Here is a 21587-nt window from a genome sequence, read left to right as displayed (position 1 = left end):
CTTCTCCTCTAGATGTAGACCACCGAGACTAACCCTTTCATTCTTGTATTGAGGATGGCATAGGAAACAGGCATACCCTGAGAGATGCTAGCCTGAGTGCTGTCAGTCTGGAAAGATTATTGTCAGTAAATAGGAAAAAAAAAACTTTAAATCCAAATGGTAAGACGTAAGGCAAAGAAATAGAGGAAAAAGTCCTAATTGTAAAAGATCCAAGGAGACCTTACTCTCTAAAATACCGGGATGCTATAAAGGTGGGCAATCAAGAGTCAACAAGAAAAAACAATTCTCAAAGTTTTAAAAATTATATAAAGAATTTAAAACAAGGATTTTGGGGGGAAAAAAAGCTCTCAGAGCAAAATGTACAAAATTATGAGATATGGCAGAGTAAGTTAACACAGAGAAACCCAGTCCTTAAGTTCTAACATAAGAATAAGAACTACCTTGGAAGTCACAGGAGAAATGAAGAGACTGTGGAGGTTTGAATAAGAATAGCCACCATATCCTCATTTATTTGAATACATAGTTACCTGAGATACTATTTGAAAGGATTAGAAGGATTAGGAGGTATGGCCTTATTGCAGGAAGTATATCACTATGGTAAGGCTTTGAGGTCACAACTCCATGCCAAGAGCACAGTCTCTCTTTATCTATTTATGGATAAAGATGGATTTCTCAGCTACTGCTCTAGTGTCTGCCTTCATGCCACCACCATGATGATAATAAATTAAAATTTTGAAACTCTAAGCAATTCCCCAAGTAAGTGCTTTCTCTAATAATAGCTGGTTGGTCATAGTGTTTCTTCACAACAATATAATAGTAACTAAGACAGAAGTTGGTACCATAGAGTATTACTGTGGCTTACTTTATCATATTTGTTGTAGGAATATAGAAGTTTTATGAATTTGGACCAAAAAAAGCAGTTGAACATTTTAAACAGGATTTTTGGGGCTATCCTAGTAGGATCACAAAAGACAGTGATCTTGAAAGCAATGCAGATTATAATAGCACAGCTCAAGAAGGGATAAAGATTAGTAAGTGGCCTGTAGAAATAAATAATTAATAAATCCCAGCAGCGGGTTCACTTACCCTCTCTATGCTTTAGGTTCCTGAATGAAAGACACACACATAGCCTTTACATTTTATTATGCCTTAAACAGCAAAATAGCTGGGCCACTGTCCAACCTCCATGTAGTTAATCCTGAGTCAGCACTTAATCACTCTATGTTCTATCTTGGCTGCCCTGGAACCATCAGGCAGTCCTCTGGACTGTGTTCTCCCAGCTCCTTCCCATGGTGGCCTTGCCTCTCTGTCATGTCATCTTCTCTTCTTGGCATCTCTCCTCTCCTCCACACTCTCCTGTCATTGTGGAACTCCTCCTTCTTTGTCCTCAGTGTCTCAAGCCTGGGAAATCCTAAAATCCCACCTCTGTCTTCCCTAGCTACTGGCTGTTGGCATCTTTATTTATCAGTCAGAACCAACTGGGGGCAGATTCCCAGAAGCTATCTGCAGACACTCTCAGGTAAGCAGTTTTGGGGGGGGAACATAATTAGCATTCACAATACAAGCAGCCACAGTGGCCTATGGCCATTCTTGTGAAATTTTGGAGAAATTGTGGCATCGTGGCTGCTTTTTGCTCTTGTCCCCCCATACACACACACACACACACACACACACACACACACACACACACACAAAGAAATCTGTCTGAAGCTAAATTGAAGAGTTTTGGATTAATGACATTGGCAGAGATTTCAAGAGAGCCTAATATTGATCCTGTCCTGTGGTTATTAGTGGTCACTCTTATGCAGATCTATGATGAAGAGAAGCAAGCTGAGCAAGGAAAATTGCAAAATGTACAGTTTGAGGAGAAAAAAGAACATCAGGAAATGTAATATGGAAGACAAAAGATCCAGTACTCAAGGAGATAAAAATTTTAAAGAAAAGCTTGATGCTAAATGGACTAAAGGGATGGTGACCTGAGAAGAGATTAAAGTTTGAATGGTGAAGAAAACCATCAATAACAGAAAAACTGACACAAATGTAACTGAACAAAGATGCCAAATTCCAGACCCAGCAAGCCGCAGGACATGGCAGCCTCAGTCATACAGTTCTGGCTTTAGAGTCGAGGATATAAGAAAGGGGTTGCAGCATCTCCCTCCATGGCTAAGGAAGGCTGCTAAGGCCAGGCATGTGTCAGGGTGCCTCTACATGAAGGCCCAGAGAGGCCATCCATGAAGCCATGAAGGTGAAGCCTAGATTGTACTAGAGATCCCAAGATGTTGGGAATGCCAGCATTGTGTGATGCTTGCCAAGGAAAGCGGCAAACTAGATGTGGAACCAGCCCAAGTGAGAGATATATGTTGTGGGCTGACATGTATGTTGTAAGCTGAAAGAGTTGCATATCTGACAACAGTCATGGAGATGTAGAATTTGGAATTTGCCCTTCTGGTTTTCAATCTTGCTTTGGTCCAATATTTCCTCAATGTGCTTCTTTTCCTTCTTTTTGTAAGGCTAATGTATACCCTGTGCTACTGAATGTTGGAAGTATATGTCTGCTTTTTTATCTTGACTTTACAGGGGATTACAGTTAAGTGATTGCCATGAGTCACAGAAGAGACTCTAAACTTTGGAGTTTTAAGCAGTGTTGATGCTGCAATAGACTATGGGGACCTTTGCTGTTACACTGAATGCGTTCTTTCATTATGATGTTGCTATAAGTCTATGAGGCAATGGAATGTGGAGGTTTGAAGAAGAATGGGGCCTATAAGCTCGTAGATGTAAGTGCTTAGTCACCAGGAAGTAGAATTATTTGAAAAAATTAGAAGGATTAGGAGGAAGTGTCACTGGGGTGGGCTTCAAGGTTTCAAAAGCCCATGCCAAGCCCAGAGTCTGTCTCTGCCTATCAATCAGGATGTAGTTTTCAGCTCCTGCTCTAGTGAATGCCTGAATATAGTCATGCTTCCTTCCTCAATGAGAATGGACTACATATCTGAAACTGTAAGTAAGCAAGCCCCAGTTAGATGCTTACTCTTGTAATAGTTGATTGGTCATGTTATCTCTTCAAAGCAATAGAGCAGTGACTAATACAGAGGCCAAAACAAAACAAAAAAGCCATATATAATAGGAGAAATATTTCTTAAGTTAAAGTAGGAAAAGATGTGTTTAATTAAAAGGGTTCACTAAGTGGGCAGCATAACAAATGAACAAAATCCTTTGGAGATATCTAGCTATTCACCCCTACCATCCAACCTCCCAGCTATCCACGCAACCACTCATCATCCATGCATCTATTCACTCATCCATCCATCCATCCATCCATCCATCCATCTACTCTTCCATCCATCCATCCATCCATCCATCCATCCATCCATCCATCTACTCTTCCATCCATCCATCCATCTACTCTTCCATCCATCCATCCATCCATCCATCCATCTACTCTTCCATCCATCCATCTACTCTTCCATCCATCCATCTACTCTTCCATCCATCCATCCATCTACTCTTCCATCCATCCATCCATCCATCCATCCATCCATCCATCTACTCTTCCATCCATCCATCTACTCTTCCATCCATCCATCCATCTACTCTTACATACATACATACACACATCCAACAAATCTTTATGCATTGTTTTAGATGTGAGTGACACAGTTGTTGTGTATACAACAAAAGGGCTTATCTCAAGAATGTAGGTCAAGAAGGTAATTGAAAAGGAACCAGTTAAACAAAATAGCTCCAGATGTGTTTAATGCTATGGAGAAATGAGGAGGCGTAATGTACCCAAAGTGAAGAAGGGAAGTCTTGGTGAGAAAGTGTCATGGCTAAAACTGAACAAATGATTGGTCATCTATAAATTCAGGATAATAGCATCTATATAACAATATTGTGGATTCTCACAAGTTAGTAATATATGTAAGCCAAATAAAAGAGTGTTTGACGTGTTTCATATTTTAACTAATGGTATAAAAATATCCAAACATATTGGTATGTAAAAACAAAGCTCAGAAAAGCAATTATCAAATGCTATAGTTTAAGTATAAAATAGTAAAAAAAAAATCAAAGCAGATATTCTTAGTGTTATATATGAAGGAATTTTTGGAAAGATACACAAAACTGAATTAGCCAGGTATGATTACACACACCTATAATCTAACAGTTGGGAGGCAGGGGCAAAGAGATGGTCTCTGTGAGTTTGAGGCTATCCTCTTTTACAAATGAGTCACAGGCCAAGTAGTGCTAGGAGCAGGAGAAGGAAGGAGAAAAGGGGAAAGCAAGGAAGGAAGGAAGAAGGAAGGAAGGAAGGAAGGAAGGAAGGAAGGAAGGAAGGGAGGGAGGGAGGGAGGGAGGGAGGGAGGGAAAAAGGGAGAGAGGGAAAGAGGGAGAGAGGGAAGGAGGGAGGGTGGAGGGAGGGAGGGAGGGAGGGAGGGAAGGAGGGAGAGAGGGAGGGATAGAGGGAGGGAGGGAGGAAGGGAGGAAGGGAGAAAACAATATGGATTACTAAAAGGTAAGGAAGAAACTAAACTAGGAGGATTAAAGAATGAGGGGGTTGGAGGACAAAGTAAAGAGGAAATATGGAGGAGGGCAATTAGCACTAAAGGTCTTTTGAAAAAGAAAAAAAAACAGAAGCCAACTACTGTAGAAGCTCATGTAGAAATCATGGAGATTTCAATTAAATGAGGTAGACAATGCCCCAGCCAAACACCTTACGCCAGCCAGCAAAATCTCCAGTTACACAGCTACATCTGTCGAGTCTATCAGGGACCGTCCAGGGCAGCCCATGCTCGGGAGCAGCTGGACACCATCAGCTGAACTCCATGGTTTTTGTTTTATATGAGATTTTTGTTTTGTTCTGGGGTTTTTGTCTTACTGTCTTTTTGTTTTGATTTTTTTAAGATCAAGTACATGAATTTGGATGAGTAGGAAAGTGAGAGGATCTGAGAGGGGCTGGGGGAGGGAAAACAAAGAATATGTACTCTATGACAAAACATTAAATGAAAGAAAAACAGTATTATTTAGTTTAGTTTGGAAAGGAGGGGAGAAGCAGGTGAATGGGGCACTCAAGACTTTCCACAGTGAATTGTATTTCATGAATTTGATGTGTTTTGGTGGCAGTGCAGGTTCATGTGGGCACATTTATGTGTGCACATGAGTACATGTATATACAGATGTGTACACACATGTGCTCAGGTGCTGCTCCTCAGGAACTTTCCATCTTGATTTTTGAAATGGTCTCGCATTAGCCTGGGCCCCACAGATGAGACAAGAGTTACTGGCCAGGCACAGGCATCTTCTCAAATCCAGCTCCCCAGCACAGGGATTACAAGTGTGTACCACTGCATCTGGCATGTTTACATGAGCTCTAGGGATCCAACCTAGTTCGTGATGTACTGACTGAACGACCTCTCCACCCATCATGTACAGCACACTTTAAAAACATTTTAATTAATTCAATAAGCATCTTCTTCTGGTCTCCTATAATTATAATGTCATGGAGGTCACTCTGTGAGGACCAAAAGGGATACAGACAAAGATGACACTCTCTGGCCTCCACCCTCTGGCCTCCACCCTCTGGCCTCCACCCTCTAGGCATGTGAGCTCCAGCACCAGAGACAGAGCACATAAAGCAGGCGGGAGGAAGAGATGGTCCAGCCCAGGCGTGGGACCACACAGAGCTCAGCACTTCCCTCCCACTGATGCACCATGGGTGCTACAGGGAGCTCCTGAAAGGCACTTACCCCGTTGTGTAAGGGATATTTATGCCTCCTAGATTAATGCTTTCACAGCCAACAATGAACAGGGTTGAGAAGCACAGCAGAGACACCCCGCTGCAGATCATTGCTAGTTTTGCAGATTCTCTTGCACCAAGCTTCAGTTTTTTTATGATGTAGCCTCCCAGGACAATGCCAACGCCAGCACTAGGGACAATAATGACACCTGGGAAGAAGAGAAAAAAAGGTTTAATTTGTACTAGCCTCAACTGGAATCAGAATTACTCTAATTCATAAATATTGAGTGAGTGATTTTAAAACATACTACTTCCAATAAACATTGGCAAAGGATTCAAATTTAAAAGATACAACAAATACCTTTACAAAGCAGTAATATAAGGATGAACAACTCATGGCAAAGGTGAACAAATTAAATTGGCCCTTGACCAAAGAGAACATCCAAAAATCCTACGCACATGAAAAGGTGCCCCTTCATTACTGAGTGAGAAGCACAGGTTAAAACCACTGTGGCATTCCACCACACACCATTCAGAAGGTAAACATTTTAAAGTTTGTAATGTCACGTGTTTGTCCAAGTGTTGATTAAAGTGCTGGAAACTCTCAGCAGTGGAGGACTAGAAACAGTAGGACCAACTTTGAGAAGCAGTTCATCATTACCTGGTACAACACACCTTGGGACAGGCAGTTCCATCCCAGATTAATACCCCCCCCCAAGAAACTCATGGTGCATACTAACCATCCTGGTATTCTCAAACTGAAAATAAGCCAAATATCCCATCACAGACACAGTGTATGTGGAATATTCCTAACCCAAGGTATTACTATAAAGTAATACAAAGGAAGACCTGTAATCACATGTAAATGGACAACTCTTACAAAGGCGACACTAACTACACATAACATGGACAACTCTCATAAAGATAGCACAAGAAAAAAATGCAACAAAATATGCACACATTCACACTGGTGTTGAGAACCAGGAGAACTAAGCTGTCGTGTCTTATGATGCACACATGGTGAATATAAAGGTTTAGTTACCATAAAAGCCAAGATAGCTTGGCAGTGAGCTGATCAGGACAGAGGGGTCCTGCAGGACTGAGTATGCTCTAGTCCATGAAGTGAGCCCTGGTTCCTGCCGTTGTCTAAATGCTCTCGTCTCTCTGAATTCATTTGTTAGCATCCTAACCTCTAAAGTGTTAGCATTAGGAAAATGAACACCACACGAACAAGATAGTGCCCTAATTAAGGAGACACGGGCATTCCCCTTTTCTCTCCATCATATACTAGGCATAGTGAAAATGTCCCATCTACGAGAAACAGACCTTCATCAGACACCAAATCTGCCAATACCTTGATCTTGGAGTCCTTCTAGAACTGTGAGAAACCAAATCCTCACATTCATGAACCACTCCATGGATGGTAATCTTGTCACATGAGCCTGAATAGACTAAGCAAGCCTTATGCTGACAACACTTCTAAATTCTGACCAGTGCCCTTCTGTATGTGTTACCTGACACTGTAGTAAAAATGAAGACATGGAGTTAGAGAGATGGCTCACTACCTAAGAACAGATACTCTTCTTGCAGAGGACCCTAGTTCAACTCCCAGGACTCACAGTGGGTGGTCCACAACCTTCTGTAACTCTAGCTCCAGGGAGGCCTGGCCCTTCTGACCTCCACAGGCATCTACGTTCACATGCATGCATGGACATACTTGAAAACTAATAATAAAATAAATCTCTGTTTACAAAATGTAAAACAGCTGGGCAGTGGTGGTGCATGCCTTTAATCTCAGAACTCTGGAGACAAAGGCAGGTGATTCTGAGTGTTCAAGGTCAGCCTGGTCTAAAGAATGAATTTCAGGACAGCCAGGGATACACAGAGAAACCATGTCCTGAAAAAGAAGAGGAAACGAAGGAGGAGGAGCAGGAAGAGGAGAAGCAGGAAGATGAAAGACAGAGTTAAACACCTGCCTGCCACCCATGTGCACCTTACAAACTAAAAGACAGACATACAGACTAATAGAGATTCTCAATAAAACAACTCTATAAGTTGCTGGGGAAACACAGGGAAAGGGGAAGCTGAGTCTTCCCTGGAAGAGATCTCACAGTGGCTATTTTCAGCTGACATTCAATAGAAGAGACAGAATATATTGAAAGCCCACAGAGACCATTCTGAACAAAGGAAATGCACGTGAAGCTGTGAGGCCATGGTATGGGGTATTCATGGCACTTCAAACTACCAAACGACCAAAGCTATGCAAGGCAGGATGCTGGGAGGAGGTGGTGGGGTGCAGGAGGACGGAGAAGAGAGCAGGGAAAGAAACTCAGATTGTATCTCTGAGCAATGAGAGGCCACTGGAGACTTGTGAGCTGGGTCAGATGAGAGTTATACGTTATGAAGAGCATTGCTGAAGTGTAGCATACATGATAGCATAGATGGAGAGATAACTTGAGTCTGAAGTGGTCAGAAGGGTAATTGCAAGGGTCCAGGTGAGCTGCAGGAAATCACCACACTGACAACACAGTAAATTAAATAAGGAGAGCAGGAAAGCTAGGATCTGAATAGGAGGCAGCTTCACAATCTTTACTACAGATAGGGAGTGCGGGGCCTGAAGAAGAAGAAGCTAGCAAAGACCTCACACTGGGGCATAGGGCACTAGGGCACTAGGGCACTAGGGCACTGGGGCACTGGGGCACTGGGGCACTGGGGCACTGGGGCACTAAGCTCTCAAAAGAGCCATGCTGTGAGATTTATAAGTTATAGTTGAATCTGAGGGGTGGGATGTTCTCTGAGTTCAAGGTGAGAAAAAGAGGAAGCCATCTGTAGAGAATGAGTGTTAATGGGATATGACAAAGCAATGAACCCATAAAGAAAGCTAAAAACCAGAGAAATGAAAGAGGAAAGGCAGCAACGAACCGTGTTATAAACCAATTGAACTTGGGCTCTGAGTGCAGTAAGCAGTCAGATCATCAATTACACACATGCATGTGGTCACATTTCAGGTGAGAATGGTCCCACAGACTTCTAAGTAGATACAGTTCTGGATTGTCTTGGGGTTTGTGGCCCATTTTCCTCTGCACCCCCACACTACCATCTTGGTCCCTAATGGTGCCACTCCCTGAGAGGGGCATACAAAAGAGGGTCCTCCAGGCTGACGTTACTGGTACCAGCTCTGTCTGAACCTAATTTAATGCTCTTTCCAGGCATGCTCTTTCCTCTTCCTGAGACTCCCAAATCCCAAAGAACCAACACCCTATCCCACAGTGCCCCAGGCTTATCCTCTGCCAACACCATCTCTTGTCTAACCCTTCAGGAGACAATTCTGTGGTCCCTGATCCAAGAACTCCCCAGAGGCTATGATACCTAGACCTCAGGGTACCATAGCATGTGTGGGGAATGCATCAACATATGTCAAAGAATGCTCAAGTCCACGGGCATTTATGGAGTTTGAACTATAGATGTTCCCCCACAGTTCAGACATTTGAACTTGATCTCTAGTTGGCGGGGCTTCTTAGGGGGTTTAGCAGGAAGTGTGAAGTGTGGACTGTGAAGAAAGTGTGAAGCTCGCCACTGAAGGCGAGCACTGAGAGTTTAGAGCCTCACGCCATCGCCAGTGTGCCCTCTCTCCCTCATGCCCCTACCACACAACCTCAGCTTGTTGCCATGTTTACTCTCTGATACCATGGACTCTCATCCCTTTGGAACAATAGGCCAAAATAAACTCTCTCTTCCTTAAGCTGCCTTGCTTTTGTAGCATTTTAACACAGCAACAGAAAAAGTGCCCGATATAGCAAGTATGGCATTACTCACGGTCTCCCAGATGGGAAGGAACAGGGATTGTCTCCATACCACGTTTGTGATGTGGTAGAGTAGACAACTCAACTAAGATTTACTTAACTCTATAAAAGCCTGTGCTCTTAATTCTATAATATAAAATAAAACCCTTCCTCTTGCTGGGATAAATTACTTTTAAGGTTTCTACCATCTCTTGCAAACATCTTCTTTTAGAGAATAGGTATCCATTACCATGAGAGTAGAACTAAAGATATTACTTAAAAAATTCTCAATGCTGGCAGATATTAAAATGATCTAAGATTAAAGGACACAGTAAGTTCATCTTCTCCCAAACTGTACATCAGTCTTCAAGCAGTGTTAGAGCCACATCTCTTGCATTTTGTAATGTATCATCCTCACTGTTGTGAAATTTTTTCAGGAGCCCTACAAAGGCAAGTAAGTAGCTACATGTGGCATCTGAATTATTTGATGGAATCATTCACTTAGAAGTTTGTGAAAGAAGTTTGAAGCCATATTATGGAATGATCCCACAATATGGCTTCAAACTTCTTTGTTTGTATTTATATGTGTGAGTGTGTGTGTTTGAGTGAGTTTATGTACATGTGAGTGTGTATAAGTGTGTGTATGTGTGTGTGTGTGTGTAAGTGTATGTGGGACACAGTCCATGCCTCTGTTAGGAACTTTCTAGAGGACTTAAGGCAGTAGATTAGCAGATGAGCACATGGCTGCTGCCAAGCAGCTAACTTAGTTTCCCCTCTTGATCTCCAGTCTGAGAAGAGTGTTTGAAGGAGTCTTCATGTGCCTCTGTTTTCTGCTGTGTGGTAACCTGTGACCGCTACTGCATAGCTCAAGCAGGACCACTGAATCAAAGCAACAGTGAAAGGCTCTTGAATTCTAGAATGGCCTTGCTGGAATGATTTAAAAAGGCTCTCAGAAATCTTAGCTCCACACTGCCTTCAGGGTGAAGATTCCTATATATAGCTCATATGTTACTCATAGGCCCAGCAGATCTCACTAACCATCACACACTTTAGCCATGCTAATACAGAGAGAACTGTACAGTAGGAGAGAAATATGAGAAGCTCAATCTCAGGGATTCAAAGACTTAGGCACCGGAGGAAAGGTGATACAAAGGACCATTCAGGAGAAGAGAACCCTGTTTTCATTGCGGGTCGCTGACAATCCAGCTGAATTGACACATGAGTTTGTATGCCCAGCTGTGTTGTCACAGGGACTCCAAAATCAAACTGAATAAATATAGTTTCAACCTTTATACCTTACACACCTAGAACAGCTTTCTGCATCCATGCAATAAAACCAGAAAGCAACATCACTTGCAATGGGAAAATGCTTAGGTATCTACTTCATCTCCTGGCTCTGGGGGGGGGGGGGGGGTGGAGGGGGACGTGGCTGACCTGGGCCTTTTATAGAGGAAATTTCACAGGAGAGTAACAGGAGCTCATTAACGTTTTCAGTTATCAAAAATAAGTTGCAAGCGAAGACATTAGCATTAGGTTACCACACTCAGTTCCTGTTCGTGGTACAGGTTTGGGCCTGTGCCAAATGCAAAGCCCTCTGTGGAGGCCCTTCAGGCAAGATCTCTTTTCTGTCAGCAATTTTCAGCTGTTCTCTGTTCATTGTTGTAGTAAGTCCTGTGGCTCTCAGAGCTTTCCCTTCCAGAAAGATCACCTCCCCACCCTCAGCTGGAAACCTGGCAAGGCCTCCTTTCCCCCAACCCTCCTCCTCAGGAGGAACAGACAGAGTCTTAAAATTCTGTTCATCAAAGGCAGGGGTGGGGTGGGGTTTAAAAACTATTGACACACCTAAACCACGCCCACTTAAATGCCTTCTCACAAAGACCTAATAGAAATTGTTCGTTCAAAAGTATATTATTGTATTCATTACATCTGGGAGGTCCATCTGGGAGACAGGAGTTCACATTTTGGGCCAAAGTTCAATTACTAATTTGAGTGCATTTTAATTTTCTTTCATTTTTTATTAGCTCTTAGTTTATGTGTATGAACGGTTTTTGTTTTTTGTGTGTGTGTTGGTTTTTTGTTTTTTTGTTTTTTGGGGTTTTTTGGGGGTTTTTTTTGTTGTTGTTGTTTTTGGTTTTTTTTCGAGACAGGTTTCTCTGTGTAGCTCTGGCTGTCCTGGAACTCACTCTGTAGAACAGGCTGGCCTCGAACTCAGAAATCTGCCTGCCTCTGCCTCCCGAGTGCTGGGATCAAATGACGACTTTACTGTAAGTCACACACTGGAGAATTTGCCTAGGGAACATACAGTTCCACAGTCGGAGCGCGCTGGGACTTGAACGCAAGGGCAAGTCACAGGGTTTCAGGGCTTTGTCCTTCATTTCTCCTTAGGGACAAATGACACTGCTCCATTCATACCTCGTCCTTTCTTCATGCATCCCGTGATGGGCTTCTGAGGCTGGGTCCACACTGGGGATATTATGAGTAACACCGTTGTGAGAGTGCACATATTTATCTTGTTTAATGTGGCCATAAGTTTCATTTCTTTGGAAGAAGGCCTAGAAATGGGGTTTCCAGGTCACGTGTTTGAAGATGCACTGAACTGTTCTCCAGAGGCCAGATCACTTGATATTCCCGCCAACAGTGGGTTCCATTCCATTCTTCCAATGTGTACCAACAGTTTTAAAAGGTAATATTTGACGTGGCCAAACACGTGGGTGTGCTATAAGGTCTGCAGATCATTGTGGCTTTGATCTGCATTTCTCTGGTAACTAACTGGATCAGGTATCTTTCCCTCGACTTGTTTTGGCCATTTGTACACCTTCTCTGGATAAATGTCTATTCATAGCTTCTCCTCATTTCTTCAAGTTGGCTTATTTTTCTGGAAGTTTTAAACTATTGTAGACACAGCTGATATATGTTTTGAAAATATTTTCCCTTGTCCTAAGGGGTATCTGTTTTTACTTTCTTGATGGTGTTCTTTGATACAAAAGTTTTTAACACTAATAAAACCCATTTTCTTTGTTTTTCCCCACGGCCTACAATGCTTAGTCTAAGATCACAATTTGTGCATGCTTACTTCTAAGAATATTATAAGTCTTTTATGTTATACTTTGAGCTACCTTGAATTTATTTAATAAGATATGGGAGTATATTTAATTCTTCCTCATGAAGCTACCTGCTTGTTCCAGAATCAGTTGTAAAAAAAAAAAAAAGGCTATTTACTCTTTACATTAAAGAGTACTAATCAGGGCAGGTGAGATGGCTTCGTGGTTAAGAGCACTGACTGCTCTACCAGAAATCCTGAATTCAATTCCCAACAACCACATGGTGGCTCACAACCATCTGTAATGGGATCCAATGCCCTCTTCTGGTGTGTCTGAAGACAGCTACAGTGTACTCATACGCATAAAATAAATAAATAAATATTTTTTTTTTTAAAAAAAAAGTGCTGATCAGCCTGTTGATTGTGACTGAGCAAATAGTTCAGTGGATAAATTACTTGTCACACAAACCCAAGGGCTGGAGTTCAGATCCCCCACTCCCACATAAAGGCTAGGCAGACATGGCAGCCCACATGTAATCCCTCAGGAGACATGGGATCTCCAGGGGAAGATGACAACTGGTTCTCAATCTGTGGCTTGCAACCCTTCTGGCAAACCTCTAGCTCCAAAATATATTTACATTACAATTCATATCAGTAGCAAAATTATAGTTCTGAAGTAGCAATGAAAATAATTGTATGTTGGGGGTTACCACGACATGAGGAACTGTATTAAAGGGTTGCAGCATTAGGAAGGTCAAGAGCCTCTGAACTAGACTATCTAATCAGCAAGCTCTAGATTCAGTGAGAGACCTTGCCTTAGTAAACAAAATGGAGAATGATCAAGGAAGACACAAAAACCAACCCCGAGCCAACATGCATATGTATATGCATGCATGTGTACCCACATACATGAACACACATGAACATACACAGCACATGAAAATGATCTATTGATCACAGGCATATACATTTGTTTCTGGGCTCTCAATTCTATTCCTTTAATATTTCTATCTTCTTTAAGCCAATACCATACAATTTTGATTATTAGGAAATTTTGATGGGTCTGCACTGAATCTAGAGGTCCCTTTGAGGAGTACTGACACCTGAACAATACCAAGTCCTCCAATCTTTGACTATAAAGTGGATTTCTCCTAAGATGCATTTTCTGTAACTTTTAAACAATCATTGTCTAGCTGACTAAGTTGTATACATTTATTATGTACAGCTTCTTGTCTCAAAATATGTATATACTGCTCAATGGCTAAAGTAAGCCTATTAACACACATTATGCAGCATGCATTTTGTGGTGAGAACACAAACTCTACCTCCCAGCTTTCAAAAAGTGGTGTGCGGTTGTAACTGTGGTTGATTTCTGTTTTGCATGAAAATCTTTTACAGTTGTTCCTCTGCCCTTGTAACATTCTTCCTCTGACAAGTGTTTTCTTAAACAAAACCTTATACTTTCAAAATGCAAGCTTTGCATGCATTTGTTAAGTACTATTGTTTAGAAGGCCATTCATTCCTGCTAGTGTTTATGGGGTTCTTTCCTTTGTTTGATTGGCATCTCTTTCTCTTCTGTCTTGCAGTCCTGCTGAGCTCAGGTCAGTAACAAGATCAGAGTAACTTTTCTAAAGGATGCCTTGGGATTTTCTCCAAAACAATTGAAAGCAGAGGTCCTTTTCCTTCTTCATTCCCTGTGACCAGACAAGAAGCCCTAGTGGGGTGAAGCAGCACCTGCAGACTTGTTGTGGTTGGATCCTAGGGGAGGGTGTTCCTAGCAGGTCAGCCATGGCCTTCCATACATCCTGTTTATCACGGTGTATCTCTGATCTCTAAACTATTTAAGCCAAAAAAATTATTTACCCAAAAAAATTATTTGTGTATCATTCACAGGAATATTGTTAAGTGTAACTTTTGGAGAACTTGCAAGACTATAACTTTTAATTTAGTCACCTAAGAAATGTAACAAATCATTTAGTATTTAAATATTTACTAGAAACCCTTTCTTGAACACCAACTATGCAGCAGGAACTATTCTAAACTGGAGATACATGGCAAATAAAACTAGCAAGAATTCTTGCCCACGTTGACTTTACAGTCTAATGTGGCAAAACAATAAATTAATAACTAAGCAAAGTCTCCCAAATCATAGAAGGGAAAAAGAATTTCAGTGAAAATTATTCTCAGCACAGTAAGAGAAATGAGCATGTGGGGAGCAGAGGCACATTTAAACAGGCTGAAGTCTTACTGACAGCCAAAGCCAGGAAGAAAGGGAGGATGGTACTCACGAGGATGGAGCCACATCCCACTAACACACCGACCTTACCCAGAGGTACCACAACTCAGAAAATTTTATAACTAAAAAAACAAACAAGCAAACAAACAAACAAAAACCCTCAAAAATCACTGATCTTTCTTTGCTCTAATGAAGCAATCCAAACTAGAGCACATAAGAACTCTAGGCAAGGCAGAAACAGATGGAGACAAAGATCAGATCCGATGGCTACTCATTGAACTGTTCATTCCAAGATGTAGTTTTGCTTGCCGTGCATAATTGCACCAGATAATGAAAGCTTCACTCTAAGGTTTCTAGTAACAAAGCTGATTCAGGACAAAATCACACTCTAGAAACTCCACGGTCTGAGCATCCCTCCATAAAGAACAACAGCCCTGTGAGAGCATAGGCTGCGGCGTCACTGAATGTGTCAGCCTTACAGAGAGGAGCGCTGGACGGAAAGCATCAGATTCTCAGCTAACTGCCTCCCCTCCCCTCCTCCCCTCCCCTCCCCTCTCCTCTTTTCCTCCCCTCCCCTCCCCTCTTTTCCTCCCCTCCCCTCCACTCTTTTCCTCCCCTCCCCTCTTTTCCTCCCCTCTTTTCCTCCTCTCCCCTCCCCTCTTTTTCTCCCCTCCCCTCTTTTTCTCCCCTCCCCTCCCCTCTCCTCTCCTCCCCTCCCCTCCCTCCCCTCCCCTCTTCTCTTTTCCTCTCCTCCCCTTCCCTCCCCTCTCCCCTCTCCTCTTTTCCTCTCCTCTCCTCTCCCCTTCTCTTTTCCTCTCCTCTCCTCTTCTCTCCTCTCTTCTCTTCTTTTTTCTCTTCTCTTTTCCACTTCTCTTCTCTCCTCTCCCCTCCCCTCCCTTCTTTCCCATCCCCTCCCCTCCCCTCCCCTCTCTTCTCTTTGGTTTCCTTCCACCATTACTCTGACCTTGTCTATATTTAGTTTTGGAGCAGACAAGCCAGAGAGCCTCATCTTCAGTGTTTGACCTTTGTAAAATCATTCCTCCATTAGGTAATTGGCTCAAGATTTTTTTTTGTTGTTGTTGAATTGGTTCTTATTGTTCATGTATTATTTACTTATTTATCTTTTCTTTAAAAAAGTTATGTATGGGAGTGGTTTTGCCCGTGTGCATGTCTGTAAATCATGTTCTACTCCCGTAAATCTCTGTGTTGCCCTCAGAGGCCAGAAGAGGGCATTGGAGCCCATGGACCTAGAGTGACAGACACTTGTGAACTGCAATGTAGGTACTGAGAATCACACCCAGGTCCTCTGGAAGAGCGTCCAGTGTTCTTAACTGCTGAGCCATCTCTCCAGAGCTTCTTGTTTGTTTGTTTTTTAATCATAGAATTTGGAACAAAGCTAGGACAAAGATCCTATCTTAACCTCTGATGACTACTTTTCTTTCTTCTAGAGGAGGACTCAGGAAGCCAGGTGTGGACTTTGCTATTTACCTCAGCTGCTGTAGAATTAAAGAAGTTATGGACTTGTGCACATGGGGGCATAACTCCATTCTAATAAAGTTTACTTCACAAAAACAGGCAGTAGGCTGAATATGGCACTCGACTTATTACAGGGCAATAGCTTGACTTACAGTTACCTACAATGCTGGCATTATCTCTTGGCCTCCCTTACAACTGGATGTGTTTTTAAGTTCTGATAAGTATGATATAAAGGAAAGTGTTAGTTTGATTGTTTCTCAAGGCAGGGTTTTTCTGTGTATCCCTAGCTATCCTGGAACTTGCTCTATAGACCAGGCCGGCTTCATATGCAGAGATCTACCTGCCTCTGCTTCCTAAATGCTGAGATTAAACGTGTGTGCCGCCACCACCACTACTACCCAGCTCTATAGCTTTCTTCAATTTTTCTGATCTGCTACTGAGAATGCAAACACAATCTCTGGACCTCTAGTTTATGAGACCAACAGTCCCCAAGGAAGCAGGTACTGAGAGCAGTTTGGGCCAACATGGTACTCAGTAGTTGAATCTCTCCTGTTTCACTTTTCTAATGCTCAAAAATAAGCAAGCAAACAAACAACCCTATGATCCTAACACAGGACCATCTCTCCAACGTGCTCAGTTTACAGAAAATAAAACAAAAAGTGGCGTCAGTCAACAGCTGGATAAACTCTCAAGTGTTCTAATGCTAACTGGAAAGGGCAGGTGCTGGATCTGGGATCTGTCTGTGCATCTCAAACTGGCCTACAACTTGGGAGCCTCTGGCCTCAGTCTCCCAGGAGCTAAAATTACAGGCACCTGACTTCACAGGGTTGAGATTCTAAATCCAGTATGTTTTCTGCACCACAAGGGGTTAGCACGTCCATAACCACAGGTTTAAATCATGGCATTTAGTTAAGTCTATTGAGGATGTTTTCCAAGTATTTCAAGCTATTGTTTTCTGAAGAAATATGATTCAGTTTTACCAGTGAAAGAAAAATATTTTTATCAAAGAAAATTGATGTACAATCAATTCTTCTAAGTTCTATTTATCTAAACAATGAAAGGATTTTAGACTAATTTTCTACCTATAGGTCAAAATTTCTTTTAAAATGTACAAATGACTATTTTCAACCATGTAAGGTGCTTATGGAAAGATAAATGCTGTGACATAAAGGTTAAATATGTTTACACCATTGTTGTGGTGATAGTCTACAGCAGGTCCCAGGTCAGCCAGACCGACATAATGAGAAGCCACCTCATTAAAACAATTCATGCTATAACAGTAGGCAACTTTTTGTATCTCCTAAAGAATTTGATATTTACATAGTGTATATTTTACATAATTTTTAAAAAGATGTTACTACTGTTCTATATAAAACATATACTAAGCATTCTACAAGAAAAACGCATACCTTTAATGCTTCTAAAAGTCACTTAAGTCAAAACACTAACAAATTGCATCACCTCTCTGCAAATAAAGAGAGGACTTTCAGAACAATGACTTGAAGAACCTGCTAAGTAACATAGCTACAGACTTCTGCGCTTTGCTCGGGCTGATGGAAAAAACCAGCCTGAACAGAAACTGAGCCTGCCAGCAAAGTGATTTTCCTGTGGTCCACCCTGCAATGGTTCAGGTTACAAAAGGGCATCACTTCACTTTCTAATAATGGCTTATCATGCTTTATTATTTATATAAAAAGTAAGGTACTTCCTGTCTGTGGGGTAACAAGCATTTCTTGTCTACTCTTTAGAGCCAGTGGGTTCATTAGCCTTAGACATGGTCTTTATGTGTTAACAGAAATCACTTCTGAGTGAGAGACGATGGAATGAGCTGGAAGTGAGAAGTTTGCCTTTAGCCCAGCAAGGCCAGCACTAGACACCATCAAGGCTTGAATGAGCGCCTGCTTCTTTAGTGACTTGCCTAAAACGGGGATATTCCACTCTGTCCTCTACCGCCTCTTTTTCCTCTAATTTTCTGTTATGTTTGATGTTTGATGAAAGTAGAAAGGGACTGACCGTGAGAAGACAGAAAGAGAACCTAAGGGAAGGGAAGAGGAAACACATAGAAGCAGAAGGGGAGGACACTGGGAGATTAGCAAAGGGGGAACAGAAAAATGGGAAGAGAGAGTGGGGGCAGGGTGGGTAAGAACAATGTGAAATGAAGAAAGCATGAAAACGGCACCCTGAAACCCAGCACTTGGTGTGCTAACTTAAGTATCAACAATGATGTATGTTCAAGCTTCCAAAGGAGGGAAGCAACCAACAGTCCTACCCAGCTGTGAACCATGACAATGACCAGCATGTGCAATCCTAAGGGTACAATAGAGGCATGCATGCTTTGGCAGTAACCAATAACTCTCTCATTGGGTTTGCACCACAAGAGGAAAAATATTCCTGGTTCTAGAAACCTAACCAACTATCCAGAGCTAATGAAGTAATGGGTCGTGGAGGAGAACCTACATCACTAAAACAGTAACACTAAATATTTATTCTTATAAACCCAGATAAGTGTAGTTAGTCTTCACACCTCATCAAGGAAACGCCTCTTTACAATAGATGGAGATCACTACGTAGAACCACAAACAATCAAAATGCAGAGTTGTGGAGCCCAATTCCACTGAAACACCTACAAAACAATTCCTAGTCTTCAGGCAACATTGCAGAAGAGGCAGGGAGATCTTAAGAGCCAAAAAACCAGGAGTTAGAGGTGAGATTGTATCTTCTACTAACATCAGAAGCTACACCCATAGTCTCGCCTGAGCTTACAAGGATGACACCAATAGGAATGTCACAGTGGACAGGGAAAGTTCATGAGGCATCAACCCTACACAACTAAGGGTCAGTGCAGGCAGCAAAAGGAGGCTGAGAGTGGATGAAATAATCTTCCCAGGGAAGAACACACCAACCGATTTCCCAATACCAAATGATCAGACCTAAGAACATGCATATGGGTGCATGTTACACAGAATGATCAGTTTGTATTTAGGAATATAATATATTCCTCATTAATATAATATAATCCTAATGGATATATATATATGAAAAAAGAGGCCATGCATTTGAAAGAGAGCAAGGAGGGAAACTTTTGGAGGGAGGAAAGGGAAAATAATGAATTATAATATCAAAAATAAAAGAATAAAATGATGCATATATTGTAGTACATTTGTGCATATTTATTAATAATTTATTTATAAGTAAATGTATGTAGTCAAACAGAAACAAAAGAAGGATAAACCACTACAAGTGACTTCTGATGGTGGAAAGAATGGGAGGGAACCACAATGAACTCAAAACTTCTGAGTGGCCTTGGTTGTATGGCTTTTATTTTTAAAACCATGCAAGATTTTTGCAGTTTAAAACATAAAAAAGAATGTCCTGTCTGAAACCTGGAAACAAATAAACTCTCAGCATCTCAGACATAACTAAACAAAGCAGGATTAATTCAAGCAAAACTAAGACATGCTGTACTGTGTGTCTGCAGTAAGAGCCTTCAGAATCCAAATAACTAGAGGAGTCCCAAAGCTTCTTCTGGTTTTCCTTGTTTATTGTACTGAGAGTTGGCACTCAACCTGTTGCATACATGTTCACACATGGGTGTCAGACCTGATGCATACATGTGCACATGTGGGTGTCAGTACACACATGGACAAAATAACTGTGAAGTTCATTAGGGAAAGTGATTTTCCCTATAGAAGAAAGACATTGAAATGTAATACTGTATTAATTAATGCAGTCATTATTAGTTAACACTGTATATATTATATACAATATAATACTGTGTTAGTTAATACAGTTAACACTGTATATATATATATTTATACAATATAATACTAGTTAGTTAATACAGTTATGAGTTAACACTGAATATATATTATATACAATAAATACTGTATTGTGTCATTGCTATGATGAAATAACTGATATCAAGTTAAGAAGGAAGACATTATTCTGGCTTACAATTTGAGGGTACAGTTTACCATGGTAAGAAGTCACCATGGCTGACATTTGAGGCAGCTGGTTATGTTATTTCTACCAGCAGAGAGATGAAGGCTCATGAGTGGCTTACTTTCTCATTTAGTGCCTCCAGGATCCCAGGCCAAGGAATGGTGCTACCCAAGTTAAGGTGGGCTCTCCTTCCACAATTAATATAGAGAGCCCCTCATAAGCATGCCCAGAGGTTTATCCTACCTGATTCTAGGTCCTTTGAGTTGACAGCATTAACCATCATGGATATCAAAGAAATGAAATAATTAACTATAAGCTCAAATATGATTTTGAGATAAGGTCTCATATGTCCCAAGCTGACTTTGCTTTCATTGTGAAATCACAGATGTTGAGACAGTTATCCAAATAGTTTTTCAAAAATAAATGATAAGCCTGCGGTATAGTTCAGCGGTAGAGCACATTCCAGCATGCGTGATGCTCTGGGTCCAGTCAGTCAATAACTGTGAAAGGATAACTTAAATTTGAAAACTTTGTCAGTTAAGAAAGTAACACTAAGACTTGGGAGATAGCTCAGAGGTTAAGAACACTGACTGCTTTTCCAGAGGTCCCAAGTTCAATTCCCATCAACCACATGGTGGCTTCACAACCATCTGTAATATAATCTGGTGGTGCCTTCTTCTGGCCTGCAGGCATACGTGCAGGCAGAACACTGTATACACAATAAATAAATAGATCTCAAAAAAGAAAAGAAAAAGAAAGAAAGAAATTAACAGTTGTAAAAACAAATTTTTTCCAGAAAATAATTCATGATTCTCCATTTCACTTTGCATTCATAGGAAGGGCTTCTGAGAACAACAACAATGACAAAGAACCCTCAAAGTCTTTTAAAAGGTGAAAATCTGTGTTCAGAGGCTGAGAGGGAAGTGATTCGGGGCGAAGGCCCAAGATGAGCATTGAAGAAGCCACACTGCCCTCCATCTCACTGGGACCAGCACACCTCCTCTGCTCTTGGCCAACCTGCATTTTTCTTGAATTCACTTCTTGTCTGAGAGTCAAATGACAACGATCAAGAGAAAGTACCTTCTATTTCCAATACACTGGGAAGCGCAGGAGATTGTGAACTCTGTGAAACGCACAAGCTGCCATTTTTAAACAGATGACGAAGGATGGACCCTGATGAATGCTGTGACCAGAATGGAATTGCGTTTGGTCACATGGCTTCTCTCTTCCCAGAGTTGTGTCACAGAGGAGAGTGAACAGCCTCTGTGAGCTAGCCTCATTTAGACATGTGTCTCTACCTGCTGATGGAGACCCAACGCTCCAGATCACACTGTAAGATTTTTTCCTCCATTTTACCTCAAAGAATCATCTAGCTTCTTC

General features: G+C 41.6%; 1 protein-coding gene across 5 annotated transcripts in view; it reads right to left on the bottom strand.

Annotated features, from left to right (window-relative positions):
- Slco5a1 (solute carrier organic anion transporter family member 5A1) overlaps nt 1-21587 on the bottom strand; it is a 125615-nt gene that overhangs the window by 23026 nt on the left and 81002 nt on the right. For all 5 annotated transcript variants that reach the window (XM_052175951.1, XM_052175953.1, XM_052175954.1 and 2 more), the window contains one exon: nt 5742-5940. In XM_052175951.1, the coding sequence (XP_052031911.1) occupies nt 5742-5940 (199 nt within the window). The remainder of the gene's footprint in view (nt 1-5741; nt 5941-21587) is intronic.

Source organism: Apodemus sylvaticus, chromosome 3 (assembly GCF_947179515.1).
Source record: "Apodemus sylvaticus chromosome 3, mApoSyl1.1, whole genome shotgun sequence".
Taxonomy (NCBI): Eukaryota; Metazoa; Chordata; class Mammalia; order Rodentia; family Muridae; genus Apodemus; species Apodemus sylvaticus.
The sequence above is the reverse complement of the archived record's forward strand: the minus strand, read 5'-3'. Positions and strand labels throughout refer to the sequence as shown.